The 21,133-nt window shown below is 36.9% G+C and overlaps 1 protein-coding gene across 2 annotated transcripts in view; it reads right to left on the bottom strand.

Moving 5' to 3' along the window:
* Positions 1–8,182: 8,182 nt before the first annotated feature.
* LOC150106677 (neuronal membrane glycoprotein M6-b-like) overlaps positions 8,183–21,133 on the bottom strand; it is a 170,942-nt gene continuing 157,991 nt past the window's right edge. For both annotated transcript variants that reach the window (XM_090393276.1, XM_090393275.1), the window contains exon 7: positions 8,183–16,588. In XM_090393276.1, coding sequence (XP_090249402.1) covers positions 16,560–16,588 — 29 coding nt within the window. In that variant the 3' untranslated portion in view covers positions 8,183–16,559. The remainder of the gene's footprint in view (positions 16,589–21,133) is intronic.

Below are 21,133 nucleotides of genomic sequence, written 5' to 3'. Positions count from 1 at the left end.
TGTAATCCACTAACATTATCTTCTCATAGTCATTCTTTCTTCTACTTGCCATGTATCAAAAGAACTCACTAAAATTTTTCTTAGCTTGACTGGTTAGTTTCTACTTCTGCTATCTTTAGCAACTGAGCCACTTCCTGGCCTGCTCTTTGTACTCTTCATTCAACATCTTGTGTTGCATCCAGAATGCTTTCTTCCAGATTTCATGCTTAATCCCATAATCATGCATTTCACCTTTGCTGCTGTTAAATATATCTTTATCAGTGCCAAAAAGAGCAGAATAGTGTCTTCTTTCCATCCAGCTCCTCTTTCCAGCTGTCTCCAAAATTTTTCATAATCATTAGCCTTCTAGTTCCATATATATCCCTTCCTTACAGAAGTTGTCATATAAATGACTTAAACTCAGGCAATCACCTCATAATCACTCTTGCCAAATGAGGAAGTCTAGACACTATTCACAATCACATCCTCAGATGATATGATAAGATCAAATCTAAGACTCTCAAACCCCTCTTACACCCTCTGATACTTATTGCCTAAGACACTTATTATTTTCATGATCCCCATGGCGTCACAAGAGGTCAACACTAGTGAATTCATCATAATTGTAAGCAGCCCAGGAGGCTGGGAAACCTTTGGACGCCTTGTTTAAGACATTAACTTCGTGTTGCCTGTGATTCATCTCTGGGGTTTCTTTTGTCTGAAGCACCAACAATGTACCACAAGGCAACACTACAGGGGGGGGGGGGCTGTCTCAATAAAACTGCTGCACAAGCTTCCATCAGACAAATCCTGAAGATAGAACCTGAGCTTCCTGAACTCATACACCCAATATCTCGGGAAGATGTACAAATAGCCTTAAAACTTACCAAGAATGGCAAAGCTGCAGGAGTCGATGGTATACTCCCTGAATTCCTAAAACATCTTGGTCAACATGGCCAAACATGGCTGGCTGCCCTTTTCTCAGAAATCATCATGTCTGGTAAATTACCAAAGCTGTGACGGGAAGCCAAAATAATTGCCATGCCCAAAACAGGGAAAGATCCAAATGAAGTGAAAAACCTATGACCTATCTCCTTGCTTTGCACTACCTTTAAGTTCATTGAAAGAATTCTCCTTAAAAGAATTTCAACACTCATCAAAAGAGCACTCCTGACTGAACAAGCTGGCTTCAGGCCAGGAAGAAGTTGCTGTGACCAGGTCCTGGCCCTGACAACTCAAATTGAAGCAGGCTTCCAGAAGAAACTTAAATCTGGAGCCACTTTACTTTCATTGACCTAACATCTTCTTATGCCACTGTCTGGATCAGGGGCCTCCTCCTAAAACTAGGAAATATTATAAAGGGTAAAAAAACTCTACAACTTTTTGAATCTATTCTCTCCAACAGAAAGATCCGGGTCCATATTGGCGGAAAAAAGAACAGGCCCAGATTCCTTCACAACGGTCTTCCTCAGGGCTCTGTGTTATCCTCTATACTTTTTAACATCTATGTGTATGATCTACCTCATACCAGATCAAGCAAGTATATGTATGCCAATGACCTAGCGATTTTACATCAATCCATCTCCTTTACCAACCTAAAATCAACCTTGAATACAGACCTGAACACCCTGGAAGAGTACTTCAAGCAGTGGTACTTGAAGCCAAATCCAACGAAAACAGTATCCTCAGTATTTCACCTGTACAATGCAGAGGTGAATCGACAACTCAACCTTTCCTATTGTGGAAAAATGGTAGAACATGAGCCTCACCCAAAATACCTTGGAGTGAGCCTGGACAGAAGCCTAACCTATAAAAGGCACATCATCAACCTCTCCAATAAAATTAAAACCAGAAATAACATCATTTCAAGGCTTGTTGGAACAACCTGGGGTTGTGGTGCAGAAGTCCTAAGGTCGTCTGCACTAGCCCTCGCATTCTCTGCAGCAGAATATTGTGCCCCTGTCTGGGAAAGAAGTACACACACACACTAACATTATAGACACCCAGCTGAACTCTACCATGTGCACAATTAGTGGGACAGTGAGAAGCACCGCTCTCTCCTGGCTGCCTGTTCTAACTAACATTGCTCCACCACACATACGGAGAAGACAAGCCTCGATTAAGGAATTTAATAAAGCAATGAGCAACCCACTCCTACCCCTACACCAGACTCTCATAAACCCACCTAGTCTTCGTCTCAAATCTAGAAAGCCTCTCTTGTCCATGGATGAACTCTCTTCAGCTGCACTGCCATCAATATCTGACATATGGAGAGAATACTGGTTCAACAATCTCCCGACAAACGGCTTCCTGGTAGAAGATCCCTGTGCTCCGCAGCCTGGTTTTGATCTTCCTAGGAAGATTTCGTCATCCATAAACAGGATCAGAACAAGCCAGGCCAGATGTGGCTATCTTCTACATAAATGAAGGCTGTCAGATCACCCTTATTGTGATTGTTCTCCTGTATCTCAGATGATTACTCATATTGTGTACGACTGCCCAAGGCGCCAATTTCATGGTGGTGGCCTACAGGACATCCACAAGGTGACGGATGAGGCCTTGAATTGGTTTTCCAGCCTGGACCTTGACCTGTAGTTGGTATGATGGTGGCGGTGGTTATGGAGGAAACAGAAGATCACGGTCCCGTCTCACCACAAAGACGTTATTCTCATAGTTACTCTCATAGTCCTCGTCATAGTATCAGCAGAACTCCTCCTCATGTTAGAAGATGAAGATACAGTGTGAAATGGGCCGCCTCTAATGGATCAAGTTTTCGCACACAAAACACAACTGCTCTCTCTACTTAAACCTCGGATACAGCACTTTTATGTTGTGAAAACATGCAGCTTTGTCATACTTGGTGCAGCAGGACGATAATTGTCCCTGGCTTAATTATGACAAGTTACTTTTGCTTTATATTTTTTAAAAAAAGGAAAGACTTAGAAAGCAGGTTGTGCCTTTTATGTAATGAACTTTTATATGTTAAGATTTTCATCATTTGTTTCTGAAAATTGTGATTGTACTTTTCACTTACCAGTTTTCATGTAGCCATAAGCATAAATAAATAAATAAACACTAGTGAACACAAAGTCTATCATACCACTCCTTAAAATCATCCACAGTCTGCATGTTCATCACCCTCTCAGGTAATGCATTCCATGATCCTACCACTCTCCATGCAAAAAACCTTACTTCTTATCCATTTACTCACCATCTGTCCCTCATTCTACCATATGAAAAATCTCCTCAGTGTTAATACAATAATAACCCTTCAACAGCTTAAATGTCTCGATCACCCCCATCCATTTTACCTTCTATCCACCAAACTCTGCAGTCCACATGCCCTCAGTCTATCCTCATAATCAACACTGTACAGTCCTGACATCATTTTTATTACCCGTATCTCTGCATCCTCTCCAAGGTTACTTCATCCTCTTTAAATCCCAGTAACCAGACCTGAGCACAGAAATCCAGATGTGGTCTGATCAAAGCTTTATACAATGGGACCAACACACTTTTTTCTCTTGTGGTCACAACATTCTCCTCAACATTGCTGCAGTTCTTTGAGATGTCTTCACAACCTTTACAATTATTATTATTATTATTCCTGACACTTCCAAGGAGTCCGAAGACTCATTGCAGGAGGACACCTACAACTATCTCAACCACTACACCGAACATCACTACAAATCATCTCCATCAACGCCATCTACCGCCCACCTCCACCACCACTACAACTAGTATTTTTTGTCTGTAAATTGCGTGTGTTCTGAAGGGCCAATTTGTCTGTATGCGGGATGAAAAACCCAAATTTCCAGAGAAAAAACCCTGCTACCTCCGTATGAGATCGGCTAACTCACCTTATGTCCCTGGAACTTTAAATCTCTATCCACAATCACCCCAAGATTCTTTGCTTCCTCCACTTCTTCCAGTATAACTCCACCAAGTGAGTATGAAGCATCCCTTCTGTGGATCCCAGATTTTATAACTTTACATTTGGTTGCATTAAATTCAAATCCTCTTTAAGAGCCAAAACATCAGCACTGGTACTAATAACCCTCCCAAGCTTCATGTAATCTGTAGACAACTAAACATCTCTCTGTAGTCCTGTGTGACAATATCACTGACATAAAGATTGAACAGCAATGGTCCCAGGACTGAACCCTGTGGAACTCCACTTGTAACCCTCCTACACTTTGGTACTGCTCCCCCCATATAAAGTTTAATGGTATCTATCAGAGAGCCAATCACCAATTCAATCCACTTACCTGATATCCAAACCCATATGTTGCAACTTAAAAATCAACTTGTCACTCTGTCAAATGCCTTGGAAAAATACAAAAAATTGACAGTGCATGTCTTACCTTCGTCTACTGCTCTTGTCACTCTATTGTAAAAGTAACCAGATTACTAAAACAAGATTAAACTTTAGCAAATCCATGCTGGCCTGCATAAATAATACTGTCCTCATCTATCCAATTCTGTATGAGTTCTTACCAATTTCTCCAATTCTTACCAATTGATACTTCCATTCTACCACCACCCTTATGCAATGGTAGTAATTTATCCTCCTTCCACTCTCTAGGAACCTACCCCCATTACAAGACTTTCAATAAACAGCCAAGTTAATGGTACAGTCAGTTCTATAGCACATTCCCTTAAAACACATGATGAAATTCCATCTACTCCCCCTGCCCTATTGACATTTAGTGTACTCAGTATTTGGAATACATCCTCTTCATTCACTTCTAACACTTCGCCACTCATTATCCTTATAGGAATAAAGACTAGTACCAGGATGGAACATTCTAATAAAATGATCATTAATCCCCATCTCCATCCTGGAAGATAATCCATCCACTATCATTTTCCCTCCTACTCACTACATAATAAAAAATCTCCTTGGAGTGCAGTCTGCTCTCATATTCTAATTTTTCTCGTCTTACAATACTAGTTGCTTTCCTAGTGCGAGCCTTATATTCCCCAAGCAACTGCTTTCCACCTCTCTCTATATGTCTTCCATAATGTCTTTTTCTTCTGCAATTCCCCTTTTATTCCTTTTGTCATCCATTTGACTCCAAACTGCTTTATCGTCTTCATTCAAGGTATAAAAGGTTGTCCCTCAAGAAATTCATTCTTTTTCCTTATTCTCTGATGCTATCTCTTCATTCAAATCAATATTGTCATAATTAATAGCACCCATAATGATCACTATTCTTTTTGCTTACTAAGCCAGTTTTGTCCATACATTTCTTTGTCTCCAACTTCACATTTCCCAACTTATAGCAATACCCAATTAAATAACAGAAATGGCAGAAGATGTTTAATTGTTTGCTGATGATACAAAGATTGACAAGGCAAACACAGAAACTATTGATATACAGCACTTACAAAACGATTGAAATAAGCTGGAACTGTGGGCAAATTTTAATGTCTGTTAATTCAATGTTATCAAGTGTAAAATTAGGCATTTTGGCATGCTAAGATTTTGAATTGCATAAACCACCAATAGTATTATATTGGTGGAATTATCCTTGGAGGAACTAATGAAGCTAGAGAGATACTGAAGTTATGGCGAATAGTAAGCTGAAGTTCGAAAGTAACATAGCAAAAATTGCAAATACAACTCAGAGGATAATTGCAATGCTGAAACAAACATTGACATTTAAGAATAAGGAAGTCATTCTGCCTGTTTACAAAGCTTTGATATGACCAAAACCATATATAAGCAGATTTGGTCTTCTGGGTTCTGAGGGGCAATAAAGAGTACATAGCTATATTCCTAAGGACTGTGGACATTGGTAAACAGGAGAAAAACAGGTGATATGACAGAGGCATACAAACTTTTGAAATAGGGTTATATGATAACAATTGATGAAATTTTTTGTTATATGAAAGGCGAGAAGAGAACCAAGGGGGGGGAGGATATTGTGGAAATTAAGTTTGTATGCAGTTAAAAAAGGGGTAAGAGTTAGATTGTTCCCTCACAGAGCAGCAAGACAGTAAAACAGTTTGAATACATCTAGTGTGAAAGAGCTTAAGAGAAGGCATGACCAGCTGATGTTGGTGATATATTGCCTCCCTCAATAAGTTCTTGACATTCCCTGGAGGTCTCTAATAATAATAGTAATAACAATAATAAGGAGGAATTACAGAAGGTGTGGCATTTGGCAATTAAGTGTAATGAAAGGGTTTATGAGATGATTGTGATGGTGGGCACAAATGAGAGGCATTGTGAATCAGGTGGTGAGAGATCCAAGATTTATGCTTGAGGTTGTACAGAAGAAAACGTAGAGGGGGGCAGATAGTTGGGTTGCCCAGGTATGATAATGATGAGCTGAGTAGAAGAGCATTAATAATGAATAGCTTGATAGCTAGAATGTGTTGGAAGAGAGGCTTGGAATATGTGGATGCTTGGAGGGCATTTGAGGACAGAAAGGAACTGTATACGAGAGAGACCGCTTGCATTTGAATGAGAAAGGATGTAGGCATCTGGAGAGATTGCTGTTCTCTGAATGAGTCGGTGTGTCAATGCAGGGAAAATAGAATTACCAGGGTGAATTAGGTGGCAGGTGTGGTCTCTAGTGGGAACAGGTGCTGGGGAGAAGGGGAAATACATCAGGTAACGCTGAGTCCAGTGGAGTTTGGAGGGGATAATGATAGGTATAAAAACAATGACATTGTTATGGTTTATACTAATGCCAGGAGTATCCGGAATAAAGGAGATGAATTGGTGGTGCTTATAGCATCAGCCTGTCCAAAGATTATTGGGACCTCTGAGATATGGTTGACGGAAGATGATATAATAACAGGAATAGAAGTAGCCGGGTATAGCATTTTTCTACAGGATGGTAAGGAAAAATGTGGTAGTGGAGTACTGCTTATGATAAGTAATGACTTATGTCTTCTCAGAGTGGGGCTTTGGAGGGCAGTGACACTAATGGTTTTGAAAACTTATGATGTGAGGTAGAGGTGGGCAAGACAGGATATTTATTGGGGTGTTGTTACAAGACAAGCAGCACAGAGGGTGAGGAGCAGGAGATGTTTAGGCAGTTGTGCTTGGCAAGTGCAAAAAGAATGCTTGTTATTTGAGATTTTAACTCAAATAAAGGAATGGAATTTCTAGAATTCTTGAGGGACAAATGTCTTGGGCAACATGTAATAGAAGGAATACGAGGTTCAAGAGTTTTTGGATTTGGTCATAGCATCAGAAGAGCTGATTATAACTGAGATGGCATCTCTTCCAGCAGTTGGAGAGAGTGACCATGTGGTTTTGACTTGGAAGATGAATAGACATGCAGGAGTATCAAAGAGAAGGGAATATATGTGGAATTATAAGGCAGGTGATTATAATAGTCTTAGATATCAACTTGGGACAGTTCCATGGAGGGAGGAATTGGAAGGGCAAGATATCATTAGTGCTTGGGAAATTGTGAAGGAATATTTGTTAGTAGCAATAGTAAGCTATATTCCATGAGTGAAGAAGAGGACACAATTTGGTGTATAGTGGATGACAAACAATATTCAACTGGAACTGCATGTGAAAAAGAGGTTATGGAAGAGATAAAAGGGGAGGGGTGGAGAGCAGATTCATGAAGAATATAAAACTCAAGCCAGGAGAGTGACTAGCATGGTGAGAAGGCAAAACTGGAATATGAGAAGAGATTGTTCCTAAGATTGAAAGAAAATCCTAGGGAATTTTTTAGCTATGTTGGCAGTAGGAGGAGAAATGACTTTGGAAGAATGACACTGTGGGATAAAAATGGGAATAGTGGCTGATGCAGAGGACATACTGGAGTTGTTCATTGAACACTTTATTCTGGAATGAAATACTCCAGGAAGGTTATGAATAAGGTTGGATAATACTCCAGGAAGAGTATTATGATGAAAGCCTCCAGGAATGAAATACTCCAGGAATTTCATTCCAGATTCTCCCTTATCCAACACATTTATAACCTTCCTGGAGTATTTCATCATAATACTCTTCCTGGAGTATTTCATCCTGGAGAAGTAGGTTTTAATACTAGAGGGATAGGACAGGTTAGAGGTTTAGAGGAGAGTGTGTTTCAAATACTGAGCACTCTGGATGTTAATAAAGCTGTGGGACTGGATGGAATTTCATCACGGGGTTTTATGAGAATATAATATATCATTTGCAGGAGTAAGTATGTGAATAGATTTTTAGAACAGAACTTCCTAACAATAACCACAGTAATTAACTTTAATGAAAGTACAGATATAACAGTACATCAGTGTGTAGAAACAAGCAAATCAAAGAACAGGAATACAAGGTACATATATATCAATCGGTTTACCCATTAAAAACGGTTGCTATGAGCTAGAAATTAATATATTGACAAATATTAAAATTATTTCTAATGTTTACAGCAAATGAGAATCTACCAAACTTTTGGGAGAGAGAGAGAGAGACAATCATTCCAATTCAGGTTAGGCCAATGTAACAGGGCTTTGCAACTTTCTTTGAAAAGGCATTCATATTTAAAACTGCTTATATATAGAAGATAAGCCTCATCAAACTGGATATTGTGTTTGATGTCAATGCTATGCTGTTCGAGACCAGACATTTGAGGTTTCACATATTCAATACAATACTGATGTTCATTAATTATTTTTTACACAGAACAGCCTGTTTGCCCAAAGTATGCCAAATTATCACAAGGTATTTCTGATGTTCTGGTATCTGGTAACTATATGTTCAGTTATCTGTTTTCAATGAGATCAGATAATTGAGAAATCACTGTACTACTAATAGCATAGATGCTATAAACTGTGAAAAGAATGTATTCTGTATGTGTGGGTGTGTATATATATGTTATTATTATTTGGTAACCTCCATGGAGTCAGACTCATCGTGGAAGGCCCACTCAACCAGCAACATGTCTAACATAATGAGCTTTGAAGTTATTTACACTACCTGCACTTACAATGCACTCAGGCAATGCATTCCACTCACTAAGAATTCTCCGCATAAAAAATCTATTCTTCACACCCTTCATCACCACATCTTTATATAATTTCCAGGGATGACATCTCGTTCTTCCCATCTTAATATCCACTCTTTTTATAATTTCTTCTGTATTAATCTGACAGAATCCCTTAACTAACTTGAAGGTCTCTAACCTCTGTAATCCACATTCTCTCAAATGCACTTCATAACCAACACTCTAGAGTCCTGATATTACTTTGGTTATTTGTCTTTAGACCACTCTAGTGTTTTCACATCACAACAAAAGCCATATGACCAAATCTGAGCACAATAACCCATATGTGATTTGACCAATACCTTATATAGAGGCTACACCACCTCCTTATGTCTACATGTCAATGTCCTTTTTATCATAGCAGCAATACGATGTGCAGTCTTTGCAAGATGTGTGATGTGTCCTCAGAACTTCAATCCACTGTCCACCATCACTCCAAGATCCCAAATTTCATTCACTTCCTGAAGTACAGCTCTACCAATATGGTACATAGCCTTATATCTCTGTATCCCAAAGTGTAACACATGGCATTTATTAATATTAAAACTGCAACCTCACTCATTTGTCAAGCTAAAAGTCTATTCAAATCTTCCTGTAGAGAATTAATATCAGCACTACTCCTGATAATTCTTCCTGACTTTGCATCATCAGCAAACATTTGAAGATCCCCAGTCAATCCACATGAAATATCATTAACAAATAAGTTAAATAGTAGGTGCCCAAGAACAGAACCCAGCGACATGCCACTGGTCACCTTCCTTTTCTGAGACACGGCTCCATCATATGCAAGTGATACTAGCATCACTTGCTAGTATCGTTCAGAGAACCAATCTCTGATCTATCTAAACCTATCCTCTGCAGCTTGTACACCAATTTATTATGTGGTAATCTATCAAATGCTTTTGCCACGTCCAAGAATATCACTGTATATGATTCTCCCTTATCCAACACATTCATAACCTTATCGTGAAACACACGCTGACTACTAAAAACAAGACCTGCCCTTCACAAACCCATGCTGACCATCATAGAGAATCTTATATTGATCAACCTAATCATGTATTCTATTTCTAATTTTTCCAACACTTGGATCAAAACGGCAGATATACAGACTGGTCTAAAATTGGAAACTTCTGTTCTCAAACCATGCTTGTAGAGAAATATTGTTTTGCCTTCTTTCCACTCCTTAGGAATCCTCCACTGCAAGACAGTTGTTAAATAAACAGGACAAGGGCATTGCTAACTCTTTTGCAAATTCTTTAACAATACGTGGTGATATGTCATCCATTTCCGCAGCCTTATTAACATCTAATCCAAGCAACACTTGATACCTATCTGATTCTTTCACCTTTAATTCTCCTAATTCTTGCCTCCCTTCTACATGTTGCACAGCATTATTCACATCACTACAATATACACCGATGAAGTGTTCATTAAATAATTTCACTGTATCATTTGCTTTGGTTACTTTACCATCACTATCCACAAGTATCAACCTGTGATAATTATTTTCCTTCTTGCTTTGCACATAGCAGAAAAATTCCCTTGGATTAAATTTGACCTGACTGGCTAATCTCTTCTCATATTCTACTTTTTCTTTCTTAACCATGCTTGTTACTTTTCTGGCCTGCACTTTATATACGTCATACATCTGTTCACTGCAAACTGTCTTGTACTTCCTACACACACACACACACACATGGAGGAGGTACAATACACACACACACACACACACACACACACACACACTGCGAAATATACTATACTCTCAAAAGCATTCATATACCAACAGAAATCTAAGCAGACTGTATCAAGGATTAAATTGATACTGTAGTTATTCTGTGTTAGTCTAGAAACAAGGATTAATGTTTGATACTATCTCAATTTTCTGCTGTGCAAGCTGTGTTCCATTTGTATGAATGAGAAAGAGCACACCATCTGAACAACAACAACACATTAGTATTAACAAACAAGGTGATGTTTTGCTATAGGAATTCTTCATTTGGTTAGAATGAGACCACTGATTATAGTGTCTTGAGTGCTGATACTCGGGCTCGAGGCACTATAATCAGTAATCCCAATCAGTAGGGAGAAATAAATTGCTTTCAGTAATGCTAACTTGATTAACAGAGGAGATCAGAAAAGAGCATTCAGTCAAGGTTATACTGCCAATGTGATGTTTGATTGAAGTGAAATAACAGGATAAAATTAATATAAAAATTTATTAATGTTTATTAAGTTTCTAAATGAACATCAACTTCCTGACAACTACTGATATCAGAATATTTTTGAAAGAATAATAAATACATAAATAATGAGTATACATTTCTCTTCTAAATGCCTTTTAATAATTTGGACAGATCTAAAATATTTGTAAAGTCATAAAATATTTGTAAAGTCATAGGATAAAATATGTTTACAAGAACAACAAGAGGAATTGTCTGTATATGTTAAAAATATATAAATTTCCAAAAAGGCTCCAATGATTATTATTTGATTAATTTGCCTCAGTAACAATGTTCATTGTAAGAGCCATTTCAAAAGTTTTTCTGCATTAGTATTAGGAATATGATGCTGATACTCTTCTAATAATAGGATACTGATTGGTGATACTAATTTCATAGCAGTTGGAGCACAATCATGAACTAGGAAAGAATTCGATATAGGTACTAATAAAGCATGTAGCTGAAATTCACAACATGGTAACTTATGTGAATTTCACTTGTCTAATATTTCATAACTCATTAATTTGATCTATAACTAGGAACAGGTAAACTGCAACAACAAAGTTCAGGTGTACTTAAGGTTTTCCTGTAATCAGAGTACCATGTGAGGGCCTGCAAGGGCATCAGTGGATGTTTCTTAATGAAGTCATCAGAACATCACTAAAGTGAATAATTACAATGGTGCAAGTTTCTTCTTGTGTTTCATCAATGACAAAAAGCATTAACCTGCATTCTTATAATAGAATAACAGTAGGCCTTTCACAGATAAGTTGTAATTTGTAACTTGGTTATAATATTGTAAATGCATGTAAATAATTTCCTGCACTAGTTTGAAATGGCTCTCATAAATATGAAGATTTAGACCAAGATATAAGCACTGAGTACTTTATTGATAAGGCACTGATATTTGATTCACAGTTAGACTTTTATTGCCAATGAAATGCAAGTAAGAGCATTAAAAATAGTACCATACACTGAGTTGCAAAAAATTATACAGCCACCCTCCAACCAATATATTTCAAATACTGAATAAAATGATAAATAATGCAATCAGCAAGCTATAAAGATAAGAGAATTTCATGCTGAATGACTGGAATGTTTACAACACTGGAAAAGAGGTCAACATAACTGGATTCTGATGCAGTAAGGAGGCTTGTGTGCACCAATGACTTCAAGAGCTACATCAGCAGTAGCTAAGCTACTGGTAGGGCCTCTCTAGCTGGACAGATACAGAAGTAGGGCCAGACTAAGAGAGATACCCTGGTCCTCCAGGTTGGGGGTTTTGTCTAAGGCTGGTTACCTTACCAAGTAAAAAATTTCTATAACTCAGACGCTGGAAATGAAAAATTCACCGGACCAAAACAAAGGAAAATGACCAAGAAAGAATAAAGGTAAACGATTAGGAATCTTGGACATTTTAAAAGTAGCCATATGGAATGTGTGAAGCATAAAAACAAAGGAATTAGAATTGGTAAATAACTAAAAACTGCAAAATATTAATATGGCCATGATAACAGAAACAAAAAAGAAGTTAAAGGGAACAAAAGATATAGATGGTTTTACTATGTTATATAGTGGAGTGGACCCATGTCAGAGCTTCTAGTGGTGTGGCTATTGTAATCGATAATAAATGTTAAAATAGAATATGAAAGTACAATTTTGTACATGATCAAATTATAACAGTTAAATTAAAAACAAATAGAAGCTACTTAAAAAGCATAGGAGTATATGCCCCTGAAGAAGATAGAAAAGAGGATTCCAAACAATTTTATGAGAAAAAAAAACAAAACAGTTAAATAAATGCAATAAAAAATTAAGATCTCCTGCTATTATATTAATAGCAGGAGATCTTAATGCTAGAGTTGGAAATAATCCAAACCCAAATGTCTTAGGAAAATGTAGAGAAATCTGCATGAATAACAATGGTCAAGAACTATTAGACTTCTGTACTTTAAATAATTTTAAAATAAGCAATACTTTTTTTTGAAAAAAAAAAAATAAATAAATATACTTGGAATGGCAGAGGAACAAGATCTACAATTGATTATATCATTACTAATCAGAAACCACGTGTGAGAGATGTACACGTTTACAGAGGAAGCGAAATTTTTTTAGATTGTTATTTAGTAGTCTCTAAAATAGAAATATTAGCAAAATGGAGAAAGGAAGTAAATAAGAAAAAACAAGAAATACAAAAACTATACAAAGTATATCTATTAGTAAGAAAGCATTAGAATGCTATATCAATCATGTTAACAGATTACCTAAAAGAAGCCCAAATCAGTAAAGATAATATAGAAGAATAGAAAATTTTAATAAAGATAATCCATAAAGCAGCCTCTGAAGTATTTGGAAAGAAAAATAAAATATTAAAGAGAAAAACATTAAAAATCTGGAACACAGATATAGAAAATGCAATGAAATAAAAACAAATGGCATACAAATCACTCCTTCAAAAACATACAACGGAAACAGAAGAAATATACAAAAACAAAAAAAAAATATAGTTAAAACCATAGAAAGCTCACCAAGATTACAAGAAAACTTTTGATAAAATACAGAGAGAAAAACTATGGAATGTAATGAAAAAACAAGGATATCTATCCATTACATTTGGTACAAGCTATACAAAGTTTATATAAAGATACAAAAACACAGTTACAGTTAGGTAATAAATTAACAGAACAGATTAAATAAATCAGGGCGTCAGACAGGGATGTAGCTTATCTCCAACTCTAGTCAATATATATATATGGATCAGATTATTAATATGGAAAACAACAAAAAAACAAGGTATTCAGTTAACCAGGAAGAACTGTTTTCAATACAATGCTGTATGCAGATAATATTACAAGACAATGAAGATGACCTTCAAAAATCAGTTTGCGAATTAAACAAAAAAAAGCCAACAATACGATTTAAAAATTTCACAAAAGAAAACAAAGGGCATCGCATTTAAAGGTTGGGATCATGCTAGATAAAATAATTATAGAAAATAAAATAATAGAATTGACAGAGTTTAATTATTTAGGCTGCATAATAACATATCTAAAGGATAAAAATATAGACAAAATAATAAATAAATTTCAGAAAATCTGTGGAACAATTAAAAGGACACTGAATAAAAAAACAAAGTAATGTTCACTCCCACTCTGTTACATGGTTCAGAAACATGGTTAAAAAGAAAGATATAAGTAAATACAAGCTGCAGACATGAGATTTTTAAGAACAATTAAAGGATGCACAAAATTGGACCATATCAGAAATTAAGATATCAGAAAAGAACTAGATATTTATAACATAAATAAAAAGATCAAGGAATAATAGAGAGAAATGGAAATAACATCTATCTAAAATGGAAAGATATTGGCTACCAAAAGAGGTGGATAGATATAGAGGAAAGAGAGAGAGAGAGAAAAACCAGTGACAAGATGGAAAGACCAGTGAAGCCGGAACAGCCAAATGCCTTATCCTTAAAACGAAGAAGAGGTCAATATAACTAGATTCTGGGAAGGTGTCATATCACAGACTGCACCATTAATCAAACATAGAATAGTATCTCTGAGATCAAATGTGGAATATGGAAACGTAATGTTGAAAAGAATCCAATAAACAGGCAGATAGACCATATAAGCTGATGGAAAAGGGTATGAGAAAATGCTGTAATGATTAAGAGATCTATAGCTGTAGTAATTTTATGAGAAAGTTGTATATTGAAATTTAGAGCTTCCTCGGTATCCATGGAAGAACAACTTTCAAGCCAGGCATAACCTTAAATTATGCTTGAATTCATTTTATATGGGAGGATTTGTTGTGAGTGAGCAGTTGTATGGAGAAACAAATCAAAATTCACACGCTCTTCAAAGCATGTGAATAATCACACTTGTTTTAGGTTGGCAGCTGAATAGGAGAACATTATAATGAATATAATGTTCTCCTAATCTTTATTAGGAGAACATTATATTATTATTATTATGTAACACCTCCAGGGAGTCCAAAGACTCATTGAGGGAGGACACCTACTATACAACTCTCTGTCTCCACTACTCCACTAACCACAACTACCTTCATTATCTACACCAACGCCATCAACCACCAACCACCACCACTAGTATATTCATAGACAATCAAAACATCCATGCCCATTGTGAGATTTGAACCTGCAGCCTTTTGGTTGGAGAGCAGATATGCTAACTGCTCGGCCAACCAGGCCAGCATATCACATTTTATAAGCATGATGATACTGCTGATTTGAACTAGGACCCTATGTTGCCTGCAAGTATAGTGGTTACATGGAAATGATTCAGTTAGCATCAACATCATTTAAGGACATAGGAGTGCAAAGATTAGACTGGTCAACACAGAAATCCTGGTGTAAAACTGTAAAGTATTTTTGAGAAGAATCAGTGTTTGTTGAGGTTGGGACCAGCGCACCTTCAACTATGGGATATAACTGCAATTTTGGCAAACAAATAGGTACAAATACCTCTGTTATTTATCAAAATTTAGTAGATAATCTATATAGAAGAAAGTGACATCTGTAATCACAACTAGAAGTAGGTCAACAGTTTGTGCTGGGGTCTGTGAAAGAGATATTTATACAATTGTTGCAACGCAGTATACATGAACAATACATAATCTACAGATATTTCAGAGCCTAAAAAATAATAAAAAATAAATAAAAAATAAAATAAAAAAGAGGCATCAAGTTTGGTAAAGAATATCACTAACAATAACTGGATAAAAAATTCAACAGTTTTAACAAGACATGATATTCTTTGAGACAAAAAAAATACAGTTCTAGTATTTTATTTTATTTCTTTTTTGCATTATGTATCTGTGCATTCATCATTACTTCATAATTTGTTATAAAGATAGCTATCGAAGTTTACAAAAAGGGAAAAATTTGACTTTTTTTAAAATGAGGTAAGACTATTTTTTTTATCCAGCCATTATTAGTAATTAACAATGTACATTTATATATATATAGAATGGAACAATATATATATATATAGAACAGTATGCCAAGAAACTCTTCAAGAAGATGAAATTCCACAAGGTCTACATCACATCCACTGAAATACTTCATTTTGCATGATCTATTTGTTAAATATTAGTCAAGAAAATAGTGCCAAATGTCTCCATCTCATTCCTCCATCGTTAAAATTTATGCTATAGGCATCACTTCTTTAAGAATCATTATTAGTAGTACTTGTGGAGTCTTTCTCCTTTAAAAATTTCTTGGCTCATATCCTAGAAGCGACTTTTAGGAAGAGTACCCATCTCTGATTCCTGCAGGTACTGCAATTCTTGTAAGTCATGCATTTTTTCCTGGTCCTTGATCCGAGCATAGTTAGCAGCTAGACACATAAGGTAATGAAGCTACAAATTGAATGAGATTTTTATGTAAAACAATGATAAGCAAATTAGATATTAACAAGAATCAATAATTAATCTCATAAACTACATAATATATGTTTACTTGATCACAGATTAGTTATGGTCCTTGGTCTCAGATATCTTAAATAGTGGAATGTGCACCATTCAGATATCACAAATTGAAACAATATACTGATGAAGAAAAGAAGGACTGCTCTTTTTCAAAATGGTGGGTGATGGTTTCCTGGTGTAGTTATAAACCGTGATTTTTGTTCTTTTCCTCTTCTCCTGTACTGCTACTACTACTACTTATATACACTTCAGAGCTTCCCTATATTAGCATTAATATTTTTCTTTCTCTTACTCCCCCCCCCACTTCTTTTTTAGCTCTTCATTCTTTAACCCTAAAGACGCTGGAGCACATGTCAACAGTAGGGGGATGGCCGATGTAAAGTTCACAGGCTGCAAAGTGTGTCACTCAATTGCAGATTCAGATTCATTAGTATTATTATTTATTTAGTGAGTTAGTTTGTTTGTTTTTTTTCTGAAGGTGGGAGGAGTTAATCTTATAGAAGGATTGATACATATCACACTTTAATATTTAACAGTAAGGAATGAAATAGTGTCTTATGTGGAATCCTTCACAGGACTAAACATAAGCTGGAGTGACTGGAGAAACAATCTTTGTGTGATACATCAGAAAGGAGAATGAAAGGAAAAAAAAGTGAATGAGAAAGGTATGCAAGCGTGAGAAACTTGGAGTAGGTGAAGGTGTGTGGAGAAGGTGTATGGAGATTCGATGATATGAGACTTCAACTATGGTGACATAGACTGGAGGGAAGAAAGGGGCATAGCAAGATGGAAGTGGAATATATATACAGTTGCTATGGGATAATTACCTGTAACAGCATGTCATGTAGGAGACCTGGAGTTTGAGAGTGCTGGATCTGGTAACAGCAACAGAAGATGTATGCATAACCAAGGAAAACACTGCTGCCAATAAGGGACAGTGATCATGCAATCTTGTTCTAGGAGGTTGCTAAAGATGTGGAATTCTCTGTCAAGAAAAAGTTTATGTTAACTATAAAGCTGATAATTATGACAGACTTAGAAGGTATCTTGAAGCACCACAGCTTGAGTAGGCAGTCAGAGATGTCTGAGAGAAAGAGTATCAGGCTATATATATATACCCACAGTCAGGAAGAAAACCAAGTAAGTGAGTAGGAATATTAAGCAAAAGCTGGAAAAAAAGAAAACATTATGGAGGGAATATAAAAGAAAAAAATGATCAGCATATTCATGAGCAGTACAAAGTGCAAGCAAGAAGGGTGACTAGCGTGTGGTAAGAAAGTCAAAACCTGATTATGAGAGCAAATTAGCTAGGCAAGCCAAAGTAAATCTAAATGAGTTTTTTCATTACATAGCAAGTAAGAGAAAAAATGACTATGAAAGGACACAACTATAATCAATGGTTATGGCAGAAATGTGACAAAAGCAAAAGAAATAATCGAGTTTCTGAGTGATCACTTTGCAAAGGTGTATTATCCAAGTGGAGATTTTGCAGTTGCTGATGTGATAGAGAACAGGAGGTGCTCAGCATATTGAAAAATATTAACATGAATACAGCAGTGGGACTAGATGGAATATTGGCTCATGTGCAAGAGAACTAGCAGTACCACTGATGAAATTGTTCGATCTAAGTCTCAAATCTGGCAAGGTAGTCCATCATGATGGAGGTTTACTGGAGTAATGACAGCACTAAGAAAGGATTTTAAACTATTTTTAATGCTTCCAATATTTTGTCTCAGTCACTGAGACATCTTCAGGGAGTACGACTAACACTTGTAACACACACAAAGGTGACACAATACTCAGTGAAACACGTGGCTTGACTCTGAAGTCCTATCTAGGTGGTGTTGTCCTCTATAGTCGTTTGTAGGCCTAGAATGTAAATTGGGACATCTGATGATTAATGTTTCCCAAATTTTGTGAAGTTTTTTTGTTTAAATTCAGTTAATTCAGCAGATTCCAAAAACTCTTTTTTAAAAAAAAAAAAAAAAAATTATCGCGTGGAGCATGGCAGTTTCTTCAAGAACATTCTCTAAGTTGAATCTTAGAGAATGTTCTCTTGAACATAGTCATGATTGCAGATATACATTTTGTATTCATCTAAATGGATGGTAGCTGATCTGCCTTCTGTCCAAAGTATGCCAATTTGCAGGAAAGGATACTTCATAGATTCCAGGCACAGAGAGGAGGGAGCTGATCTTTGGTAAAAGTACAAGATCTACATAGCTTAAAAGCTGTGTAGAGATTGTACTTTTTTTTTTAAAAAACCTGGCTATTTTTTCCAATGTACCCTGGACATAGGGGATGGTGATAGCAAGGAATTAGAGGGGGAGGAGGATTGATTATTTTTTTTTAATTCTATAAGAACTGCAGCCATTGGATAGGAAGGTGTTGTGTATATGGTTGAGTTCTGTCAAAACGAGATTCCACTGGAACAAAGATTGTAGGCTTTATTGGTTGGAGTTTTAATGTTGCCATATTGTTGAGAGGGGTGGTGGTGTGAAAGTATCTACCTGTGTGAGTAGGTTTTCTATATGGAGGAGTTAGCTGGAAAAGAGATCAATGCAGCTTAGAGGATTTTTCAAGAGCTATCTAGTAGAAGCAATGTCTAAATGTATTCCAAGGTAGGTGTGAAATGGATGAATAAAGAGATTAAGCATGTGATACAGAGAAAAAGGGCATTATAGAGGCAGCATAAGAGAAGTGGTAATAACCAATTCCACGAGGATTACAAAGACCAGGCAAGGCGGGTGACTTGGTTGGTAAGGGTAGCAAAAGTGAGGTATGAGCAGCAGTTAGCAAATGAAGCCAAAAAGAATCCTAGGGAGTTTTTTTTGATATGTAGCCAGCAAAAAAAGAATGATTACTTTTGGATACACTGGAAGGATGACATTGATTGGAGAAAATGGCATAAAGACAGCTGTTGCAGAAGATATAGTGGATATACTTAATGAGCAGTCCATAAAGGTCTTCAAATCTTATGAATGTGACTTCATGGAGAGATTGAGAGCAGTTGATGATGGGGAGGAGAGACTGACTGTAAGTGAGCACAAGGTGTATGGGGAGTTTTATTATTATTATTATTACGGGCGACTCCAAGGAGTCGTTAGACTCATCAAGGGAGGCCATAAACATCATGTCCATCACAACTATTCGACATTCACACGGTATCTATCATACTGTTATATCACCCACAACAGACTCTGGCAGCTTATTCCACTCATTCACCACTCTAAAAGTAAAAAAAACCTAGCTTTAACACCCTTACTAACCAGCTTCCATGGATGTCCCCCTAGTCTTCCTACCACCAGTCCTATTCTCAAAAATATCCTCTGAATTAATCCTATAGAAACCCTTCAGCAATTTGAATGTCTCAATCATATCTCCCCTTTTACGCCTATCAACCAATATTTGCAACCCACAAATCTTCAACTTGTTCTCATAAAGTTCATTTCATAGACCTGCTATCATCTTGGTCACCCGCCTCTGGATCCTCTCAAGCTCCTCCCCATCAAGAAGAAACCTAGGTGACCAAATCTGGGCATAGTCGAGATGGTGGTCATATCAAGGCTCGATACAGAAGAACAATAACTTGCTTGTCTCTGCTCATCAAAGTATTCTTCAGTATCCAAGTGATTTGATGAGCTGATTTAGCCACTTTTGCAATGTGCCCCCTAAACTTCAACTCCCTATCCACCAACACTCCCAAGTCCCTGGCCTCATCAATCTCCTGGAATACAGTTCCACCAATGTGATACACTGCTGCTAATCTTTTCAGCCCAAAATGCATAACCTTACATTTTGCCACATTAAATTGATATCCATTCTCCTTAGCCCAGACCTCCAATCTATCCAAATCATCCTGCAAAATTTTGACATCTTCTGCATTCACTATTGCCCTACCCAACTTTGCATCATCAGCAAACAAATGAACTGTTCCTCTCAGATCCTTCCCTATATTGTTAATGAACAAATTAAACAGCAGTGGTCCAAGAACAGAACCCTGCGGCACACCGCTAGTCACAGGCCGTTTTTTGGACTTTACTCCTGAGTAAACTACTCTCTGATATCTCTCCATCAAGCGCCCTCTTATCCATCTCACCAGCCCTATATCCATTCCCATATGTTGCAGTTTACGGATTAGAATTCCATGTGGTATCCTGTCAAAGGCCTTAGCCAGGTCCAGCAATATCACTGTAAACCCATTACCCTTATCCAGTTCAGCCGTCACTGTGTTATAAAACCTGAGCAAGTTACTGAGGCATGATCTACCCTTCACAAAACCATGCTGTCCCCCATACAGTATCTCATTTTCATCAATCCATTCATGTATTTTTCACTTGACTACTTTCTCCAAGACCTTGACAATGACTCCTGATATGCTGATCGGTCGGTAATTTGTAACAGTAGTCTTGGATCCTCATTTATGCAGTGTAACTATTTTCCCCCTCTTTCCACCCCTTCAGGACTAAACCAGGC

This window comes from Typopeltis vanoorti, chromosome 5 (genome assembly GCF_054136105.1).
Source record: "Typopeltis vanoorti isolate ZY-2024b chromosome 5, IOZ_Tvanoo_1.0, whole genome shotgun sequence".
In the NCBI taxonomy this organism is placed as follows: Eukaryota; Metazoa; Arthropoda; class Arachnida; order Uropygi; family Thelyphonidae; genus Typopeltis; species Typopeltis vanoorti.
Note: the sequence above shows the minus strand (reverse complement) of the source record. Positions and strands in the feature narration are given on the sequence as shown.